General features: G+C 52.0%; 10 protein-coding genes across 10 annotated transcripts; 3 read left to right on the forward strand and 7 right to left on the reverse strand.

The window, feature by feature from the left end:
* Window positions 1–54: 54 nt before the first annotated feature.
* On the reverse strand, window positions 55–1680 carry N7458_004906 (uncharacterized protein; the record flags this gene model as incomplete). Its single annotated transcript, XM_056908288.1, has 1 exon — window positions 55–1680. One exon carries the CDS (start codon window positions 1678–1680, stop codon window positions 55–57), a length of 1626 nt encoding a protein of 541 aa, XP_056766906.1.
* A 374-nt stretch (window positions 1681–2054) lies between these two features.
* On the reverse strand, window positions 2055–2828 carry N7458_004907 (Citrate synthase; the record flags this gene model as incomplete). Its single annotated transcript, XM_056908289.1, has 1 exon — window positions 2055–2828. One exon carries the CDS (start codon window positions 2826–2828, stop codon window positions 2055–2057), a length of 774 nt encoding a protein of 257 aa, XP_056766907.1.
* Window positions 2829–3190: 362 nt separating this feature from the next.
* Window positions 3191–3406, reverse strand: N7458_004908 (citrate synthase; the record flags this gene model as incomplete). The annotated part of the gene is made up of 1 exon (XM_056908290.1): window positions 3191–3406. One exon carries the CDS (start codon window positions 3404–3406, stop codon window positions 3191–3193), a length of 216 nt encoding a protein of 71 aa, XP_056766908.1.
* Window positions 3407–3839: 433 nt separating this feature from the next.
* Window positions 3840–4412, reverse strand: N7458_004909 (GFA family protein; the record flags this gene model as incomplete). Its single annotated transcript, XM_056908291.1, has 3 exons — window positions 3840–3920; window positions 4024–4232; window positions 4292–4412. 3 exons carry the CDS (start codon window positions 4410–4412, stop codon window positions 3840–3842), a joined length of 411 nt encoding a protein of 136 aa, XP_056766909.1.
* A 626-nt stretch (window positions 4413–5038) lies between these two features.
* On the reverse strand, window positions 5039–5539 carry N7458_004910 (uncharacterized protein; the record flags this gene model as incomplete). Its single annotated transcript, XM_056908292.1, has 1 exon — window positions 5039–5539. One exon carries the CDS (start codon window positions 5537–5539, stop codon window positions 5039–5041), a length of 501 nt encoding a protein of 166 aa, XP_056766910.1.
* A 749-nt stretch (window positions 5540–6288) lies between these two features.
* On the reverse strand, window positions 6289–6923 carry N7458_004911 (uncharacterized protein; the record flags this gene model as incomplete). The annotated part of the gene is made up of 3 exons (XM_056908293.1): window positions 6289–6549; window positions 6607–6755; window positions 6782–6923. The coding sequence occupies 3 exons, from the start codon at window positions 6921–6923 to the stop codon at window positions 6289–6291; spliced, it is 552 nt and encodes a 183-aa protein (XP_056766911.1).
* Window positions 6924–8336: 1413 nt separating this feature from the next.
* Window positions 8337–10853, forward strand: N7458_004912 (putative C6 transcription factor (Leu3); the record flags this gene model as incomplete). Its single annotated transcript, XM_056908294.1, has 7 exons — window positions 8337–8491; window positions 8553–8601; window positions 8667–8773; window positions 8860–9189; window positions 9268–9705; window positions 9759–10018; window positions 10078–10853. The coding sequence occupies 7 exons, from the start codon at window positions 8337–8339 to the stop codon at window positions 10851–10853; spliced, it is 2115 nt and encodes a 704-aa protein (XP_056766912.1).
* A 2216-nt stretch (window positions 10854–13069) lies between these two features.
* On the forward strand, window positions 13070–13288 carry N7458_004913 (uncharacterized protein; the record flags this gene model as incomplete). Its single annotated transcript, XM_056908295.1, has 1 exon — window positions 13070–13288. The coding sequence occupies one exon, from the start codon at window positions 13070–13072 to the stop codon at window positions 13286–13288; it is 219 nt and encodes a 72-aa protein (XP_056766913.1).
* A 1130-nt stretch (window positions 13289–14418) lies between these two features.
* On the forward strand, window positions 14419–16870 carry optB (small oligopeptide transporter, OPT family; the record flags this gene model as incomplete). The annotated part of the gene is made up of 2 exons (XM_056908296.1): window positions 14419–16126; window positions 16203–16870. 2 exons carry the CDS (start codon window positions 14419–14421, stop codon window positions 16868–16870), a joined length of 2376 nt encoding a protein of 791 aa, XP_056766914.1.
* A 763-nt stretch (window positions 16871–17633) lies between these two features.
* On the reverse strand, window positions 17634–19251 carry N7458_004915 (cytochrome P450; the record flags this gene model as incomplete). The annotated part of the gene is made up of 2 exons (XM_056908297.1): window positions 17634–18882; window positions 18959–19251. The coding sequence occupies 2 exons, from the start codon at window positions 19249–19251 to the stop codon at window positions 17634–17636; spliced, it is 1542 nt and encodes a 513-aa protein (XP_056766915.1).
* Between the last annotated feature and the right edge of the window lie 467 nt (window positions 19252–19718).

Consider the following 19718-nt stretch of genomic DNA (forward strand, 5'->3'; position numbering starts at 1 on the left):
TTGGGACTATGTCAACTCTTAGCCTCTATAACAAAACCAAAAATCACCGGCAGATTACAGATGTTGACCTGATTCAGTCTGTGCTCGGCGCCAATCCCAGCCCCTGAGGTACACAATGAACAAAAGAGAAGTGAACGCCATTAGAGCACCGGAGACGGCACAGTATGTCCACTGCGTCCCGATAATATTGATCAAGGGATTGACAGCGGCAGTTGTTCCAGCTCCCAAAAAGCAGCGAACGAGATTGTTGGCCGCCATTGCAGTCGCTGGGGTCGTGTAGTACAGGTCCGCGATCAACACGTTCATGATATTATAAGCCGCGGTGATACACAAACACGAGACAAATATCATGAGAAGAATTGCCCAGAACGGGAGTCTAAAAGTAAGAAATACCCCATATACAGTAATGGCGCTAGCTGCAAGTATCTGGCAGTTTCGGTCAGGTAAGAACAGCGAAAAGCACACCGGCAAGAGCGAGCTTACTGTCATGGGTAGACCAATCTGCAGTCGCGCCTTTTCTATAGGAAATGAAAGCAAGTGGTCCTTATGATCTTGCTCCAGCATGAGTCCCGCCTTAATACACCACCTTCGATAGTTCCAGTCGACTAAAATCCCATTGGCAGTTGCACTGAGCAGAGAACCTAAACCGGCAGGGATGTAGCAAAGGCCTACTTGCAAGTCGTTTAAGTTATAGAGCTTTGCAAATTGAGCTGGCATCGCAGCCGTCACAGCATAATAGCTGCCAAAAATGGCACCATTTGCGAGAAGCACCAACCCGACGGGACGTTGGAAAAGTAACCTGAGCGAGGGCCAGGGATTGGGGATGGAAATGTGTTGGTCCCGACAATTCGAGGATTGAAGAATGGGCCTTGGAATTGTTGATGATCGAGATTCCTTCACACAATCATAAAGCGGTCGATTCCAACCGGAAGGTGGAATGGACCCATCACCAACAATAACACGACATGTCTCAGGGAAGAAGAGTAGAAGTAATACAAAGAATATGCAGGCTATGATAGCCAAGAACCAGAATGTAGCTTGCCATCCCAGATATTGAGTCATTAAGCCCCCCACGATAGGACCTATTGAGGGCGCTAGGATATTTCCTAGAGATGTCAAACCCATGTAGGTTCCTCGTTCGGCAGATGTGATCATGTCGGCAGCCACGGCTGATGCAAGGGCCACGGTACCACTACTACCACAGCTCTGGATTGCACGGAGTACGAGTAGTGCAGGGAACGAGTGTTGCAGGGCAAGGGCAATATTGCCTAAAATATACACAACGAAGCATATGATGTATGCGGGTCGACGTCCTGCTTGGTCAGCTAAGGAGCCCATGAATGTAGGTGCGAGGCCTTGGCATATCTGAAGATTCACATTAAAATTCGCCAAGTGGGCGAGCTGAAGGTAGCTTACCATATACGTAGTGATAGTCAAGTTGATTTGCGAGGGACTAACATTCAAGTCTTTGGCGATGGAGTTGAGCGCTGGAAAATATATGTTGGCCGATAACGGTGAGAACGTCGATGCTATTGCAGCTGCTAAAATGATTAAGCGCTTCTGGGACTTTGTGAAGATGGAGTACGGCTTCTGGAAGACGGGACGAGGTAGCAATGGGGTCGTCTCAGTCCGCTCATTGTTATCACCGGCGTTTGTCTCTTGCCTAGCTGAATTGCTCATATCTGATTCTCGTACGGCCCTAAGAAGTTCAGAGAAGAGCGGAAGTTTTGACTAAAAAAATGCCAGATTTCTTCGCAGATCGTTATCTACTATTAACGGATTATATCTCGGGACAGCACTTGGCGATTTAAAGTTGCACTCATGGCTCAGCCTACAACCACACCAAAGCATCACATCTTGGCGGCAGGATTTGTCGGACCCGTTGTATTGCCCGTATAGATATGGGACGGTCGAAAAAGTTTCCCGCGTGTCACTGAGACTGTCAGTATAGAAGCCACCGACCTAATTTTGGTTCATTCCCTAGTTCTTACCCATATATTCTCGCCAGTGTGCCATGATTCCCATGATGCGATGAGCAAGCATAGCAGCTGGAATCATCTCAGGTTCGAAACCACTAAAACGAGGTTATGAACTTCAGCAGCTCTACTTGCAGCAACGGGGAGAGGGAACACTGACATGCTGGTAAACACAAAGTTGCCGTAAAAATCGGCGTTCGGGAACAGGCAACGGGAAACAAAATATTCATCCGTCGTAGCGGCAGCCTCAATGGCTTCGGCGACTTTGAAAAGGGGGTTAGATCCCGGAGCAAGATCTTTCAATATCTTCTTAATTGGATCTACACGGGGGTCAACCCTCTTGTATTCGCGATGCCCGTATCCGAATAGTTTTCGTTTCCCGGATTTGACTTGCTCCAGGAAGCCCGGAACATTTGCAGGGTCTCCAATCTCACACAGTGCATTTTGGGCAGACTCTGTTGCACCAAAGTGCAGCGGGCCATAGGCAGCTGTAATCGCAGATATGAGGCAAGATATGGGATCGGTTAGAGACGATGCTGTTACCAAGGTTGAGAATACTACCAGGGCCATGCCGTGGTCGGCATTGAGCATGGCGAAGTGGCGGAAACTGTGTAGCTTAACGGGATTTGGACTTCCAGTCGTAGAGTCAGCCAACCCTGCCAACGTGAATAAATTCTCGTAAAATGATCGATTCGCGGACGGGCGTTGCCAAGGGATGCCTAGCCGATGGCAGCGTGCAGCAGCAAATACCACAGCGTAACAGGCGACAGTTCGCAGAATCAATTGGTCAGTCCGGTCTAGATCGTCTTGGTAAAGAGTTGGATGCGACGAGGATGGCATAATATCAGGCATTGATGAGAGGTATGCAGTCAGACCGGCAAGTAGCAGTGGCAGCGAAGATGTTGTTCTTCTGGAAGGCAAGGTTCAGTGAAAGACAGACATAATCCGGGATAATTGATTCGCTTACGGAAGGATTTGGATAGACTGGTGGACTATTGGAGGAATATCGTCCATATACCGAGCGAGTTTTTCACTCAAATGAGTCCGTTGGCTGTCCGTTGGCAGGTTTCCCCAGAGTAAAAGATGGAACATGTCCTCAAAGTCCTTCTCCCACATCTGTTCCAATGTATAACCCCGGAATATCAGTGAGCCACGCTCATGGTCACTGCAAATTAGCCTCAGCTAACCTGATCAATGGTATCTCTGAAACAAACTCACGAAAAGCTGATCGCGGATTCAACCACCGATGTATTCTGGAGGCCGGGGTCATAGACCCGCAGACCTCGGGAGACCTGATCGGCACGGTCGGCTTCACCGGTAGGGGCTCGTATGCGTCGCAGATCGATGGCACGTATAGCATTTCGGCGAATGGGAATCTCGTACTTGACTCCAGTGCGCGAGTCCTGCACAAACAAGGCACCAGAAGACATGGTGGCAGCTAGACTAATCGATGAGAACAAGATTGAACTTCTGCAGATTAGTTAGTAGCAAGTCAGTGACAGCAGCTCCATTTTGATCCTTTTGATAATTTTGCGGCCTGTCAGCTTCGGAGCTCTTGAATGGCCTCTGAAATGAACTCTAGAAATGTGCCGTGAGATCTGTTCCACATGGAGTAGCCCTCTCGTACACCTCCAGTCAATCGAGGACAAATTTCCGGTTGATTGTAACAATATATCATATGTGGTAATTTGATCATTGAAGAATTGGATTTTCATATCTTTCGTAATCATAAAATCGAGAACCTTAAACTTCGTAGACAAAAGCCCCGCCCTGTATTCATTTCATCGTTTTCCTTCCATTCCCCTCCACTGCAAGCTCGTGGAATAAATCTACCAAAATTCCCCGGCATCAACAGTCCACATTTTACTGAGGCATGCCCTCGAATGGCTTGGCGAGATGCTCCTGGCAGAAGGGGAGCTTGCTCTGCGTCCAGATTTCGGTGTCCTGCAGGAAAGAAAAGAAAAATAATTAGCCCCACGCATCCCACGACTCATGCGGATCATCTCCGTCGCTAGGTGTCAACTCCAGAGGATCGACCAATACATACCGGCTTGAGAGTCTTCTTGATCTCAGTATCCAGAGTACCAGCCTTCAGAGCAATGATTTCGGGAGCCGCATCGGGGTCGTGGGCAATGGGTGAGCCACACTCGGAGCAGAAGATGCGGTGGACGGCTTTGCCGGAGCTGCCTTTGCCAGCCCAGCTCTTGGTGGGGCCGTTGATGGTTAGCTTGGCCTTGGGCACGACGGCAACCAGGGCTAGAGTTCAGTCAGGAATTGCTGAATTGCTTGAAAGATATCCAGGAAGGGAAACATACAGTAGGTGGAGCCACTCTGGCGCTGGCAGTCGTCGCAGTGGTCATAGCCGGTCAGGAGAGGGGCATCGACGTCGACGGTGTAGGTGACCGCCTTGCAAAGACAGTGTCCAGAGAGAGGCATGATGGGAATTGATTGGCTAGGATTTGGTGTAGAAGGGGAATTGATTCTCGCAAGGTGCTTAAGGGAAGAAGAAGAACCTTGGGAGCCCGTGGAGTATTTATAAAAGGTTCAAGAGCCACACTAGACGGCTAGAGCTAACCATGACAATTTGCAAAATCAGATTTACACTTGCATTGGTTCCTTTGACTAGCTTCCTAGTCTTCGTTGACCATCCGTCTTCTTCCTTCTCGTAGCTCCTTGGGCCTATTACTCGGACTGAATCCTTGACGAGCGGGGCTTCATTCATGGCTAGTGCTAAGGACGAGGGTTCCAAATCCTGCGTGTATTTGAGTATTCCTGCGCAAAGATCGGACTTGCAAGCCATTCGAGCTAATGGGGACTAATTAGGATGACATCATTGGTTCGTCGTCGACAATTCCAAATTCCAAAAGTCTCCTCCCAAAGCGTCCATGACAAATATCCCGCCCCGCTAAACAGACCCGCTGCCCCTCTTTATGGAACACCGCGATGGAAGATAATAAATATGCAGAAGTAAAGTACGATGCTTTATCTTTCCAGCGTTCCCTATTATTATACAGGTCCAATTGGCCCGAACACATCCCCTCTTCCCTCCCCCAGCGAGGATCCTAGGCTGATCCACCCCCAGCGGCCACCAGCCGCGCCACTAACTCGCTATGCGACTGTGATAGCGTCCGACGCACGAAAGACGTCGTTATGAATGGGCAGATCAGCTCAACCTCCTCCTGCAAGTAAAATACACTGGGCGGACCAGTTTCGCCTGCAAAAATCTTCCTGCGATGCACCGTCCAATAATCGTGGATATGTACCCCCAGAGGCGCATAAATATGTGTTCGGAGACCTTGTGGAGTGTCATGGAGGTACCCTCGATAATTGAGCTTGCCTTGAAGCAGACCGCACGGAAGATATGAAATTCGGTCCGTCAGTTCATACCATGCCCCGTCGCGTTCATCCTCGGGCGCATCGTCTGGCGTCGAGATGCGTTCATAATGGATGACTAGAGGATTCTGCTCGATCATCGCAGCGTGGTCGTGAAGGATCCTCAACACCGCCTCTTCAGAGAGTGTGTTGGGGAGCGGTGTTCGATTCGTAAATGTAGTCCTCTGCATCGTGACAAATTCGCGGGATCTAGGTGCAGTCGACAAGTCGAGCCGAGATTTCGAGTTCCTCGGAGCTCAACAGAGCTGGACCCTGAACGGGCTTTGGTGGGGGTGGGTCGGTACGGAGAGACGGCGGGCGATCGTCGAGATGCTAAAAGAATAATCCCAGCCCAATAGTGATTGGTCGAGGGACTGGACAGTAGGGATGTGATATACTCAGGGATGAGGATCAAGATACTGTAAGAACGGGCTGTCAACCAGGTCCACAGGCTGTAGTGTTTATATAGCTCCTTAGCAGAGATAGGGAAGTGGGGGAATGTTGTGGCGGAGTATCCCCAAAGATCAGGAGGACCTATTTTCAGCCTTCCGTGGCATGAAAATAAGCAAAAATAAGCAAAATCTAGTAAGCAAAAGTGTGTTGTCAAAATGTGTTGTTCTGTGCACCGCTGGGAACGGGACTAAAAATACATGGTGGGCACAGCCACGACTTTGCGGCGCCCGTTAATAATTGCTGCTTCAGGTACATGTTCCGTCTACGAGAGGGAACCTCTTAACAAGTACATATCTGGGGAAATATGCATCATAGTGGATAATCATTTAAATTTTGTGCAGTCCCGCGAAATACGGACATCAAACATATCTAATTAGGAGCATGTACCTGGAGATATCCTACACTATACATGTATATCAATAATAAGACTGTGGGCTAGTCTGTCGAAGATTCTCGAGTTTATCAGCAGCACTCTGCGCATCCTCCGTCAGTAATACGATCCTCGCCGACCCATGAGATCCCATCTCCCTGGACTGACCTGCATGTTTGCAGCCGTACTGTAGCTGGGGATCTGTCCTCCATAATACATACTCTCCACGCGCTGCGCCTCTCGGGCATCTTCCTTGGTTATATATGCCGGTACTTCCGTTGGCACTGCAGGAACATTATAGTAGTCATTGCGATTGGCGATGGAGCGCACTTGGGCGGAAACGGATCCCATACCGGGTGGTTTATTGAAGGCGCGACCCTGGAGCAGCTATTAACACCCGCTCGCTCATTTGTACAGTGGTGTAGTCTTGCATACCTCTGTTGATTGGACAATCCGTGCATCATCCTGTGTAATGAGGCTCTGTGGCTTACGGGACACTTCCTCGACTGTGCTGTCAAAATTCATCTGCTTCATAGCAATACTCTGTGCCGTGGCTACCTCCCGATCAGCAACCACCGAGATATCTTAGTACTCTCAAGAAACAACATACCTGCTGGTCCGCCCCGGACCGGCCCGCGTCCAGTCAATCGGTTCTCGACCTGCGAGATCGCCGAGACATCTTGGGCGGAAATCCGCTGCCCAGACTCAGCTGCCTGTTTGAGTTCGGCAACGGTGGGAAGATCTAGATTCATGATTGACAGCATGGGTTGAGATGCGTTATCAGCATAACTCCAAAACCGCGATGCTGGCATCTTCTCTTTATTCGAATATATAACATCTAGGGGCGAGTGATGTCATTTTGAAGGCATTGCCATGTTGCCTCGTGGTGGCGCTGCCACTCCGTTTAGCCTGAATTTGACATTGTGGGGAGAAGCACTTTGAGACTACCAATTGACATCAGTGATAAAATGGCATTCTTGAATGAATACTCTGAGCAATGGACATATTGATTTAATGGACCTCGGCTCTAGGGTTTACCCATGCTGGCTTCGAGGCAGTGCGTTGATTGTTATGTTCTCAGAATCATTTCGCGAGTAATTTGAGGGTTGGGAAGTTCATTTTGGGGCCCTGGAATTGGGAAAATCTAGCAAGCTTAGCCCTAACACTTAGGGATCCAGATTTTCTCTTCGGTCTCTTAAAATAGGTTATGCACACTTTGCCACAGACCGTAGCCCGGCAAAGTCCCATATATCTAGAACGCACAAAAGTGGCAATACTTGTATCGACTTAGAATGAAAACTATTCTACCAACCTCTTAGGCCTTGTCAGACAAATTGCAGGTCACATTCATAAGGAGAGTCTCGGTCATCCATAATTGGGTTCAATGGCGCCTATTGCTTGACATCTGGCCATGTATGCTAGATTTGGTCAGAAGATGAATTGGATTGTACGGCTATTACACACACTAAAAGTTCATCGGGCTATTGGAACAAACCTATAAACTATACCATGCTGCAGCTAGCCGTCAACTTCTTGATAACACCAAAGGATCCTCTACCTTGTGACGACGAGGAACCGAGGCAGTGATTGGCCGGAGGGAAAGTACCCCTTTAGGACGACGACTCGGATAGATACAGCATATCGACGCAGTATCCGATCAAACCAGAGGGGAAAGAGCCACGTCACTCGAGGCACGTTACACAATGGTTGTGTTCAGGAGCCGTTTTTGAGACCGTCTACCAGGTTGAGGTCGGCAGCATGCGGTGCTGCTGTGTACAGTTGACCAGGAACAGACAGACCACTGGTGTACGTCGACGGCCCCGGTGGTAGGACAGACATCCTCAGTGCGAGTGCTTCCCGGGGAAACCATCACAGATTCCGGGGGTGTTTCGACTGGTTCTTACCTGGTTAGAGGAAGTACTCGGGCAGTGTGATTACGGTTTGGTATTGTTATTCGGTCTGGTCACGGTCATTTTCATCTGTATATACTCACGTTCTGTAAGCCATGAATCATTGCCTGAGCAGTCAGGCTTGCAGAATCTATAAGATTCCGTTCCTACATCTCTGTCTGGTGAGCTCTGTCTCTTATATACTCGTATACTCGGAGGACTGCCGGTCGATCTGCACTGACCAGGCCGGTGCCGGGATTCTCCGCCTTGAGTCGCATGCCGGCACCGGCACCCACTACCACAACCGACCATCCTCCTCCCGTCTCCCGTCCACCACCGCCATCCCTCGATCCTCTCTGGCGCCAAGCCGGTTTCGCAGGTCCATACCTACTACTCGAACCTCTTCAGACCTTGTCCCTGTTCATGGAGACGTAAGAACTTCTCCCGAAACATCCTTCTGTCGCGCGAACATGCTAACATGCCTTCCCGAAGACCACTGAAAAAAGGAAAGAAGGCGTGCACTGAGTGCCGTCAGCAAAAGGTGGCTGCTCCTTGCTCCATATTCCGAACTAGTAGAACTGCCATGGCCAATCTAACACATATCAGGCAAAATGTGATGTCTACTTGGACCCAGATCAGCCCTGCACCCGATGCCGCAAGGTGAATGCGAACTGTGTCATCTCCGACCCCTTCAAGAGAGAGCACAAGCGCAAGTATGTATCCAGAGTGCAACTAGCGAAAGACACCACAGAATGAGGAGATATTCTTGAACAAGATCATAATGTTGATCACCATTTAGGCGGCTCTCCGAGCTGGAACGGGAATCGGAAAATCTGCGACGCAAGCTTCGGGCATCGCAGCCAGCAGATCTCAGTCCCCACCCCTCGCCGATCGCCCTCTTGACAGCGGCAGCAGAGATGGGCGCGCATTCAAGACCAGGAAGTCACTCGGTTTCTGGGTCCTCGCATACCCCGCTCGATTCGTATTCGCCGCACTTGTTGGCTCCAAATGGCCTCACGCACAGGACCCCGGCACCGGCACCGGTATTGGACGCGGCTGGCACGACCAAGCCCCGGAGCTTGAATGGGGTACAGGTGCAAGCAGAGGAAATTGATGACCTGTTTCGATTGTGAGATGATCCCACGCTCCACAAATCCTTTCTGATAATGTGCTATATTATATATCCCTGCTGACCCGATGATCAAAGATTCTTCCAGCACTATGCTCAATTCCTGCCCATCTTAGACCCCCAGACTTCACCAAATACCTACTATGCACAATCGCCCTTCCTATTCTGGACGATCATTGGAGCAGCATGTCGTTCATACTCTCGGAATCCTACATTGCTGACGGCATTGGCTCGAAGTGTAATAGAGATGGCATTCCTCTCGGCCTTGTCTGTCTCGCCACCCTGGCACACCATTCAAGCACTCCTGCTCCTCCTGACATGGCCTTTCCCCAAAGGTGATCATCCGGACGTGACATTCCCATTATGCGGGATCTTGCTTCACATCTCCATGCAAAATGGGCTGCATATCCCCATGTCGAGTCATGAGTTCTCACGGGTCAAGATCCCGGCACCATCCGAGGCGGACCTACTCCGTCGCTCTGAGCTGTGGGCACACACAGTTATCATGTATCAACGGTAGGTCCAGAAATGACGAATCTGCGTTCAACACAGACTAATTTCGTGGGTAGGGTCTGCGTGCTCAAGGGACAGTTACCCCGGGCCCTTATGAACCACGGCCAAGATCCCACATATCGACAGGTGTTGGTGGATAAGATTGCGCCGTGGATGGCGCTGAAAATTCGATGTCAAGAGGTTATTGCAAAATGCAGCGAGGCAGTTACCGAAAACGGCCTACGGTCCATGTCTCTCGATCAAGAGCGAGCGTTGGACATTCTCCTACGCACCTATGAAAGCCAGGTAGATGATCTGGAACTACGGGCTGTAACAGGTATGCTACTTTCTCTCAATGCTCTGGCCAGACACATTTCTGACCGTATCGTGTTGTAGATGATGAGAGGTTTGACACCGGCCTCTGCCGAATGGCCGTTCAAAGTTTCCATTTTTTCAAGAACCAAACTCTCGTCTCCAGTGGATGCTATCCACGGATTCTTGTCACGGCGTGCAGCTTGATTGACTACGTCCAGGTGCTTGCCGATCGATTTGGGTTCCTATCAATGGCCCCCGTTCACATTAGCTTTGCACTGTTCTTAGCTTCCTCATCCTTGCTGCGCATCTTAAAAAGCAGCGTGGCCTCTCAAGGCTTGGAAACCGGTCGCGCGCGAGCGTCCCTTTTCACAGCGATCAATCTGGCCAAGCAGATTTCCACCGACAGTGCCGATATAGCTGCCAAGACAGTGCTGGTTCTCAGTTCGATCTGGAATAGTAATAAAGCATTTCGCCGGGCCGACGGGTCGGATTATACGGCCCTGCGCATCCGCGGTCGCCTCGTGCTCAGTCCCATTCTCGATGCTGTCTGGTGGTGGCGGGATGAATTTGATCCCCAGTCGCGGGCCGTACGGTCGGTGGTGGAACCTGCTAACGGTATTGTCTATTCTCGTTCACGGTACCTTGCTACTGCTGATGGAGGCGTAGGTGGTGGATCAGATACCAACCCCGATCTTTCTGGCGGGATGATGGCGCCCTCCGGCGTGATCACTGACCAAAGTGCATTCCATCTGGATGAGCAATTCCTCGCCGATTTCGAATGGGCACTCGGCGACGAGGCGCTGTTCTCGCTGGATCCGACACCCTCGACATGGCCGTCGGCGAACAATCTTCTCTAAACGGAGTGGGCTGGCGGGGGGTATCAGAAAGAATTCATTGGCAAGACACCTTGATTCCTGTATGATTCCCGTGCTCTCTATTGCCCAGAAAATGATCTAACTTTGCCCAGCCTTCGAGCTTAGGTTGAGTCGGTCTCCGATGCGGGCTTCCGGATAGACTCTCTGCTATAGTACCCTGTATACTTCGTATGATGCACTTCCCTTGTTAGTTCCTCTAGATCCGTCCACGGATACGAGCCTTGGCATTGGCGATATGACTGAGATTAAACGAATGAGAGGCAACGTGCATTGGCCTCGAGATACGGTAAATAGCCTGGTATAGCCGGCGACCTGCTTGATTTGTTTAGATCTGGCGTTGATAAAGAGTACATGGAGGGTTGGACCCTGCATGAGCAATCAAACGAATCATGGTCGAGGGCTGACAGCAAGGAGCAGGGAACAGAGAAGCAGAGAAAAAATAAATAATAATCGCATTCCTGTTCTCGGAAGCATTACCGCGTCAGGGTTGTCGTGGTGTCTCGGATCCGCCACCACAGGGCGACTATGACCATTGGGGTAAGAGGATAAGCGTTCGAAGGTTGGGGGTGGGTTTTCTCGAGCCATCGCGCCAGACTAGCCAGTTGGACATTACAGTACAAGAAATCACCTCGGCAGGCCGTTCAGTTCGAAAAAGCTCGTCCAGGAAGACCACGAGTGATTCTTATTGTATGCGAGAAAAACCTCCGCCAATGGCAAGTGGCCGAGGGGCCCAATACGAGCATGAGTCACTTTAATTTGGACCGTAGATTCTTAAGGAGACGACAGCTCCCTCGGCCTCGGGGGGGGGGGTTCTGACGATTTTGTTTAATTGTCATCTCCATTGCATCCAGACTGATACTGATTGACTGATTGACTGAACAGAACTGGTTATCTCACCAAAAAACGGAGACTATTTTTGAGTGCCTGCAAAACGAGATTCATCCGCCAATCAGGATCCCGTGATTCCGTGCCTTTTTTCGCCTTCTCGCGACGTTGCCAAAAGTTCCAAGTCTGACAGTCGCACACTTTTCCACTCGCATCGGGGAGCCTTCCAAACAAGTCGCATGACTTGCGTCTCGAACTAACTCAGCCTTGAATTGTTGACAGCTGCATATGATGGCCGATGCCAGCCGGACCGTGCCAGCCTGCTATTTCCCCGCATTTCACCATTTCACCGGGGGCGGGTCGATCGTGTGTGTCTCGCGCAGCTCCAATTCCCCGGGCGAGTATCCCAAGGTTCATAGGGCAGGATGTACTTGTACTACTGCGTGGTGTTTCAAGCAAGGATCAGCAGGGATGACAATTGTGACACGAGTCCATCCTGGTCCTGGTTGGAGCATCCCCGGATCCTGCCTCTGAACCGGGCTACTCTGCCCAGTCAGTAAATCAGCACAATACTGGACATACTGTACCACCATCCCTTCTACGGCCATTCCACGCTCCAGGACGGAGGAGTGAGAAGCCAAGATCGACAGACGCTTGTCCTAGATGGGTCTGATATCTCACCATCCCGTTGCTGTCTTGCTGACCAGGCTTATCTCGGGCCGCAAGAGCATTTGCCAAGTCGAGCTCCCTTACAACTTCCTGCCTCGGTTGTATGTCTTCTTCCCGGTCGCATACTCTCCCTGTGGCTACGCCTTCCAATTTCCATCCACATTCCTGATCCGACGGAGGTGCGGACAACCAAAATGAACGTGGCACGCGGGACCAGAGCGGCTTTTTGCCCAGGGGGGCATGTTCGCCGGCCTGTGGCGCGGAGGGGGGTCCAACCAGATCACGGCCCAAGCCTTTTAGCACGGCCGCTAACAGGATAAGGGCGGCGCTAACTCCAACCAGCAACGCTCACTCTCTGCGGGGAGGCCCCTCTCCTCCCGAGATCCTCTCCCCAAGACTCCCAAGACTCCAAGACTCGCCCAGCCCAACTGTAACCGGCTTATCGCTAACAAGCTCGTGGCACGGCGGAAGTGGGAACGGGTGGACCTTGGCCAAAGGGAGAAACAACCCCCCCCCCAACCAGGCTAACCAGCACGTTATCAGTACATCTCCCTTGTTTTCCCCCCCCTCCAATCTCCACCCGGGATCTCCTTGCGGCCCACTTCGGGGATCTCCCCTCTCTATTGTCTTCGAACTCGGAACGAACCTGATCAGACCATCGTCCTCTAGTTTGCCGAGGAAGATTGTTGTGCCGTGGACGCGCCATGGTGGCTGCTTTGTTGCGTATTCCGTTGGCGGTTGCCGCGTGGGCGAAAGAATCTCCGGCCGCATTGGTCCTCGGCGCAGGCCGCATGGCCCCAGATTCAGCCATGTCGCCAATGTTTTCCAGGAAGGAAGTCAGCCTAAATGTCTTGGCGCTTGGAACTGGTGGATCGAAGCGGAAAGGTAACATTCCGCCGCCACCATCAGCTGCGCAGGAATAGGCAAGCAGGCCCGTGATAGCGATGGGAGAACCAGAGGCCCGGGGGAGAGGTGGAGGTCCAAGGGCATGGCATCGCATGGTTCTGACTGGTCCAAGGAGCAGTCAGATTAACAAAAAGGGGGGAAAGAAAAAGGAAAAAAAAAAAGCAAAGGCAAAAGCGAAACCAAGCAGAGCAAAGCAGATTGACAGGTCCATGGCCACGAGCACGGCCCCGAGTCCTGCATTCGGGACTTGTGCGACTTCCCTGGCTTTGACTGGCTTGGCTGGCTTGAGTGGCTTGATTGGATTCATTTCAATCCATTTGCATAGTTCCCAGTTGGCCTCGATTGGCTCCGGCTGGCGCTGGGTCGATACTGCTTAAATCCTTTGTGATTGACCTTCCTAATTCTACTTTCTTGCCTTTCTTGTGAATTTATTATGATTATTATTATTCTTCATTTTCGGGGCATTTTTTCAAGGTTCAGACCTCGTTTGCAGCTTCTCGAAGTATGGAATTGGCCAGTCTACTCACCCAACGCGACCTGAAACCAGCGATATCTCGGCGAACAAAGTCCCTGGTACTGTTGACTGATCACTCACTCAAAACAGAAACTCATGATCAAGTCCGTACGACACGCGTTGACTGTACACAATTCGATCGCTCACCAAATCCAGAAATCATCCGACGATTTGCCTCCTCGTGCGTTTAGTCTTTAAGTTCTTTTAGTCTTGCCTAGTGAGTGACTCTAGTCTCCCTTGCTCCTCCTTTGCCTGTGCACCACCAACCTCCATCCCCACTTCACTGGGAACTTTCCTCCTATCATCTTCTCTGCTTCACCCTCGTCGTCGCTTATTCCCCCCAAACTAGCGCTCTTGAGGTTACATCCATCCCCCAGCTTGGTCTCAGATATCATTCACCTCATTTACTGGAGGCGATAAGGCGGAATCCCGTCGGGGTCGACTGAGCTGTCAACAGCGTGAGAGAGAGAGAGAGCTTCGCGCTCCGCTTTAAAGCAAGTCGGAGATCACCAGACTGGTTTCCTTTTCTTTTCCCTCTTCCTCTTTCTCTTTTCATTCTCCTTCTCCTGCGTCAGCTCGGTAGAGCCTCTCTGGTCCCGGTTTCGATCGACGATCTGTGTGACCCTGCCCACCATGGAGAAGACCGATCCAAACATCGCCATCACCACCGGCGCCGAGGTCGACGAGACCGCGCCTAGTGATATGATCAACAAGTTGCGAAACTTGAAGGAGCACCATCACTGGGACCCTAACTTGCCCGATGATGTCGAGGATGAACTGGATGAGGCCCTGAACACGTCGGACAAGGGTGCCCAGGTTGGCCTCGCCCATGAGCTGTTGGACAATTCCATTTACCCGGAAGTGCGTGCTGCCGTCCCCAACATTGATGAGGGAGGCCACAGCAATACCCTCCGTGCTTGGGTCATTGGTATGCTCTTTGCAACCATCGGTTCCGCCCTGAACATGCTGTTCTCCATGCGTCAGCCCTACATTGTCATTCCCTCCTACATCGCCCAGGTCGTTGCCTACCCCGTCGGTAAGGCCTGGGAACGATTCATGCCGAACAAGAAGTTCAAGTTCTTCGGTATTGAGTGCAGCCTGAACCCGGGAGTCTTCAGCAAGAAGGAGCACGCGCTAGTGGTTATCATGGCGAACGCCACATTCGGCGGTGGCGCTGCCTATGCCACGGATGTCCTGCTGGCACAGCGCGCCTTCTATGGGCAGAACTTTGGCTGGGCTTTCGAAATCTTCATGTGTATTTCGACTCAGATGCTTGGTTTCGGTATGGCCGGCTTCTTCACCAAGTACTTGGTCCAGCCCGCTGCCATGATCTGGCCTTCCACCCTGATCAACACTGCTCTCTTCTCGGCTCTCCATGACCGTACCAAGCCCGACCCCCGCAAGGTGAGCGGCTGGAAGATTGGTCGGTACCGTCTGTTCCTGTACACCATGATCGGCTCGTTCTGCTGGTACTGGTTCCCCGGATACATTGCCCCCTTCCTGAGTGTGTTCGCCTGGGTGACCTGGATCAAGCCCCAGAACGTCGTGGTCAACCAGCTGTTCGGTGGCTGGACCGGTCTGTCTCTGATTCCCATGACCTTTGACTGGACTCAGATCTCCGGTTTCAACTTCAGTCCCCTGATTGCCCCCTGGTATGCCATGGCCAACACCTTGATCGGCATGGTTCTTTGGTTCTGGATTGTGACCCCAGCCATTCACTACTCTGGCTTGTTCTACTTCAAGTTCCTGCCTATCAGCGACTCGGGCAGCTACGACAACACTGGAGGCGCCTACAACGTCTCGAAGATTTTGACTCCCGATTTCACCTTTGACGCGGAGAAGTACAAGTCCTACTCCCCGCTTTTCCTTTCCACCACCTTCTCCCTTAGCTATGGTCTGTCCTTTGCTGGTATCATTGCCGTCATCCTGCACACTGTCCTGTTCCACGGCCCCGATCTCTACGCTCGGTTCCGCGCTGTCAACGGCACGGAGGAAGAGGATGTTCACAGCCGCCTCATGGCCCGCTTCAAGCCCGTTCCTCTTTGGTGGTATGGCGTCGTCACCCTGATCATGATCGGTATGGCTCTGGGTGTGACTCTGGGCTTCTCCACTCACCTGAGCTGGTGGGCATTCTTCATTTCTCTGATCATTGCGATTCTGTGGTTTGTGCCTCTCGGAATCGTCAAGGCCTCAACCAACATTGATATTGGTCTTAACGTCTTGACTGAATTCATCATCGGTTACATGCAGCCTGGTCGCCCCATGGCCATGATGCTGTTCAAGACCTATGGATACATGAGCATGTACCAGGGAATGTACTTTACTCAGGATTTGAAGCTCGGTACGTTCTAACGAACCTTTTTATTCCATGTTCCTTTTCCGGATTCAATCGGCTAACTTCACTTTGTTTCCTCCAGGTCACTACATGAAGATCCCTCCTCGTGTGACCTTTGCCGCGCAGATGGTCGCTGGTGTTTGGTCCTCGCTGGTGCAAATCGCCGTCATGAATTGGGCTCTGGGCGCCATCAAGGATGTCTGCAAAGCGCACCAGGCCAACCACTACACCTGTCCCAACGGTCGTGTCTTCTTTAACGCCTCCGTGATCTGGGGCGTGATCGGCCCTGCCCGCATCTTCTCCATTGGCCAACTCTACTCGCCCCTCATGTTCTTCTGGATCGCCGGTGCCGTCCTCCCCGTGGCCATCTACTTCGGTGCTCGTGCTCTCCCTCGCTCCCCCATCCGCTACCTCTCCGCGCCCCTGATCTTCAGCGGAGCCGGTCTCATTCCCCCCGCCACCCCGCTAAACTACCTCAGCTGGGGTATCGTGGGTTTCGTGTTCAACAAGTTCATCCGTGACCGCTTCCGCGGCTGGTGGATGCAATACAACTACGTTCTCTCAGCCGGCCTGGACGTCGGCCTCGCCCTGTGCACCATCCTCATCTTCCTCACCCTCAACCTCACCAGCACCAACTTCCCCTCCTGGTGGGGTACCGACATCGCCGCCAACACCATGGATGCGTCCGACACCGCGATCCAGGTTGTCTTGCCCGAGGGCCAGACCTTTGGACCGAAGACCTGGGCGTAAAGGTGAGTTGCCTCAAGATCCCGAGTACCTATGCCCGTTGCTTAGGTGGTCTCGGGATGTCCTGCAGGATGCGAATGCCCAGTGGCATTTGCGGGCGTGCACAACGCGATGGATCGATGCTTTTTATTTGGTCATTAATTAATGCATGCTTGCAATGAGATGATGATTAAATGACTGCCCCTTTCTTTTTTTGCGTGGGTATCGTAATATTCATAACAATTTAATACCTACCCTTCAATTCAATTGAATAATCATCAATGAGGTGTCTTTCTAGTAAAGTGTGTGCTTCCACGTAGGCGGGGCCATAGTATCCCACGTCTCCCATCAGCATGCTGATCAGGCTAGTTTCAACGAAGTCGAGAAGGTTCGATGAAAACTTTCGTGTCGTATTCATCTAGGAAGAAACAGTACAAAGACGTGAAAAGAAAGAAAGCGTAAATTTCCCAGAAACGTTCTGGATGCATCATATATACATAATCAATTTACCTCAATCGCAACTATCGTCAGACCGAAGCAGATATTCACAGTCCAAAAGAAAAAGAAAAAGGAAACGGAAAAGAAAAGAAAACATGGTTCTTCATCAGTGGTGGCAGCGAGCCCAGCACTTCCAGATACTCGCTGCACCCTTTTCACATGAATCATCGTAAGCGTGGTTTGGTCCAAAGACGTGAGATGATGATTTCCAGATCCCAATTGATCCGCCCTACCTCCCAACTAATCCCAGCTTCGCTTCCAACCCCTTTCCTGTTCAAAAGCACGTCACTCACGCAGGAGTACGACGACGCATACCAACCTGCAAAGCAAGAGGCTTACGCAAGAAACCTTCACGAGTCTCCATAGGACCATCCTGCTCAATCTGGAACTCGAAGAGGCGGAAGACAGTAGCGCCCATAACGAGAAGTTCCATTTCAGCAACGTTGCGACCAACACAGGCCCGGGGACCGTGGCTGAAGGGGATGAAAGCGGCCTTTTGACGAGGGGTCAGACGCTTGGGGCTCCAGCGCTCCGGAACGAACTGCTCAGCGTCAGGACCCCAGATTTCTTTGGACCGGTGGATGGTGTAGCTCGGTACGGAGAGGACATCGCCGGGGCCGAAGGTGTGACCGGAGATGATGATTGGGTCGGCGCCGGCGGGGATCTCGCGGGGTAGGCCCATGGCGGAGGTGGAGTGGATGCGCATGGTCTCCCAGATGACCCATTGCAGGTAGTCGATATCTTTGACCATGGCGTGGGTGGGGACGTCGATGTCCTTGGGAATGGCCTCGTCCAGGGTCTTGTGCAGCTTGTCGATGACGCCGGGGGTGCGCTGGCACCAGTACAGGATGGCGCAGGCAGTGTTGGAAGTAGTGTCGGAGCCAGCGATCAGTTGAGTGAGAGCCTCGGCGGTCAGTTCCTCGCGACCGAGAGTGTTGCCATGCTGGTCCTTGCCCTCCATGAGACGGGCGAGGAGGTCGACACGGGTGTTGTTGGCCATAACCTCAGGCTTGACACGCTCGTTGACACGGGCAATAGCAATACCAGCCAGGTTCTGGACAGCCTGCATACCCTCGGTGAAGAACTTGTCGGGGATGTACTTGGCGAAGGGGATCAACGAAGGCATGCAGCCCAGGGTAGCAGAGACTTCACCACGGCGGTTGAGAACCTCGACAGCCTGGACATACTTGGGCGGGTCATTCGGGTGCAGGCGCACCTCAGCAATGTCCTGGCCCTTCTCGAGCATGCCGAATGGAGCACCGAAAGCCAAGTCACCGATGATATCGAAAGCCAAGTAGTTGAACCAGTTGAGAGCGTCCAGGCTGGCGAAGCCAGTCTTGGGATTGGCCTGGAGATCGGCCAGCTTGCGCCACTGCTTCACGAACATCTCAATGTTGCCGTGGATGTACTGCTCGAACTGGCCAATGGACTTGGCGCTGAAAGTGTGCGAGACCGTCTTGCGCTTGCGAGTGTGCTCGGCACGGTCGCGCGTGTTGAAGAGACCACGGCGGATAGAGACAAACGCATCATAGAAGTCACTGATGATGATCAATTAGCATTGACAACTTGTTTGTATGTATCTGGCGACACCTTGGATGAGAATCGTATACTTACGCCTTTAGGAAGCCATTTCCGTGGCCGTAGACGGTGGTGATAGCCTCATCGTCGGCGATCGAGACATGGCGAGGAGCAATGCGCACCAGCTTGCCATACTTCTTGTGAGCGGCATCGACGGACAAGTACCGCTTCCCCTGGCGGGCCTGGATCAACAGCCAAAAGTTGGTGAAGGCTGCGAAGCTGGGAGAAGGGATATCCCGCAGCCGCGATCGCTGCAGGTAAGGCACCAGGAAATAGGCGACCACGATGCCCAGGAGGATAAAAGGCAAATTTTCCGTAGAGAACAGCATAACGAAGGGATATGCGGGGGGTGACAAGCTATGCAATGCAACCCGAAAAAACTTGGGGGAAAAAGGTCCGAAGCTCAAGCGGGAAAAGTGCGGCGTCAATCACGCTCAAGGCGGGGGGAGCAATGACGGTGGAGGGACCAGCAGCAAAAGAACCACAAGAAGTGTCGACACAGTCTCGTCCCGATGAATAGAGATATAGTTGTCGAGAGGACTAGAGACTGGAAGGAGAGAAGGAAGATCAGTCCATGCTGGCTCGCAACAGAGCTGGGGTCGAGTGTTATTTATGCAGTCAGCCAGCTGGAGAGCGTCGCATCATGATCCCCGAGGTCTAACCGGTCGACGGGAGTGGAAATCGGTATCTGGGGAGACGCCGCGAGTGGAGCCGTGGAGCGAGTAGTGCCGTTGCTGGCGTCCGAACCACCGCGTCTTCGGTTATTCCCCCAGAGCGGCCAGCAAATGTGCGGCCT

This window comes from Penicillium daleae (assembly GCF_028827525.1).
Source record: "Penicillium daleae strain IBT 16125 chromosome Unknown utg000005l_segment0_segment0, whole genome shotgun sequence".
Taxonomy (NCBI): Eukaryota; Fungi; Ascomycota; class Eurotiomycetes; order Eurotiales; family Aspergillaceae; genus Penicillium; species Penicillium daleae.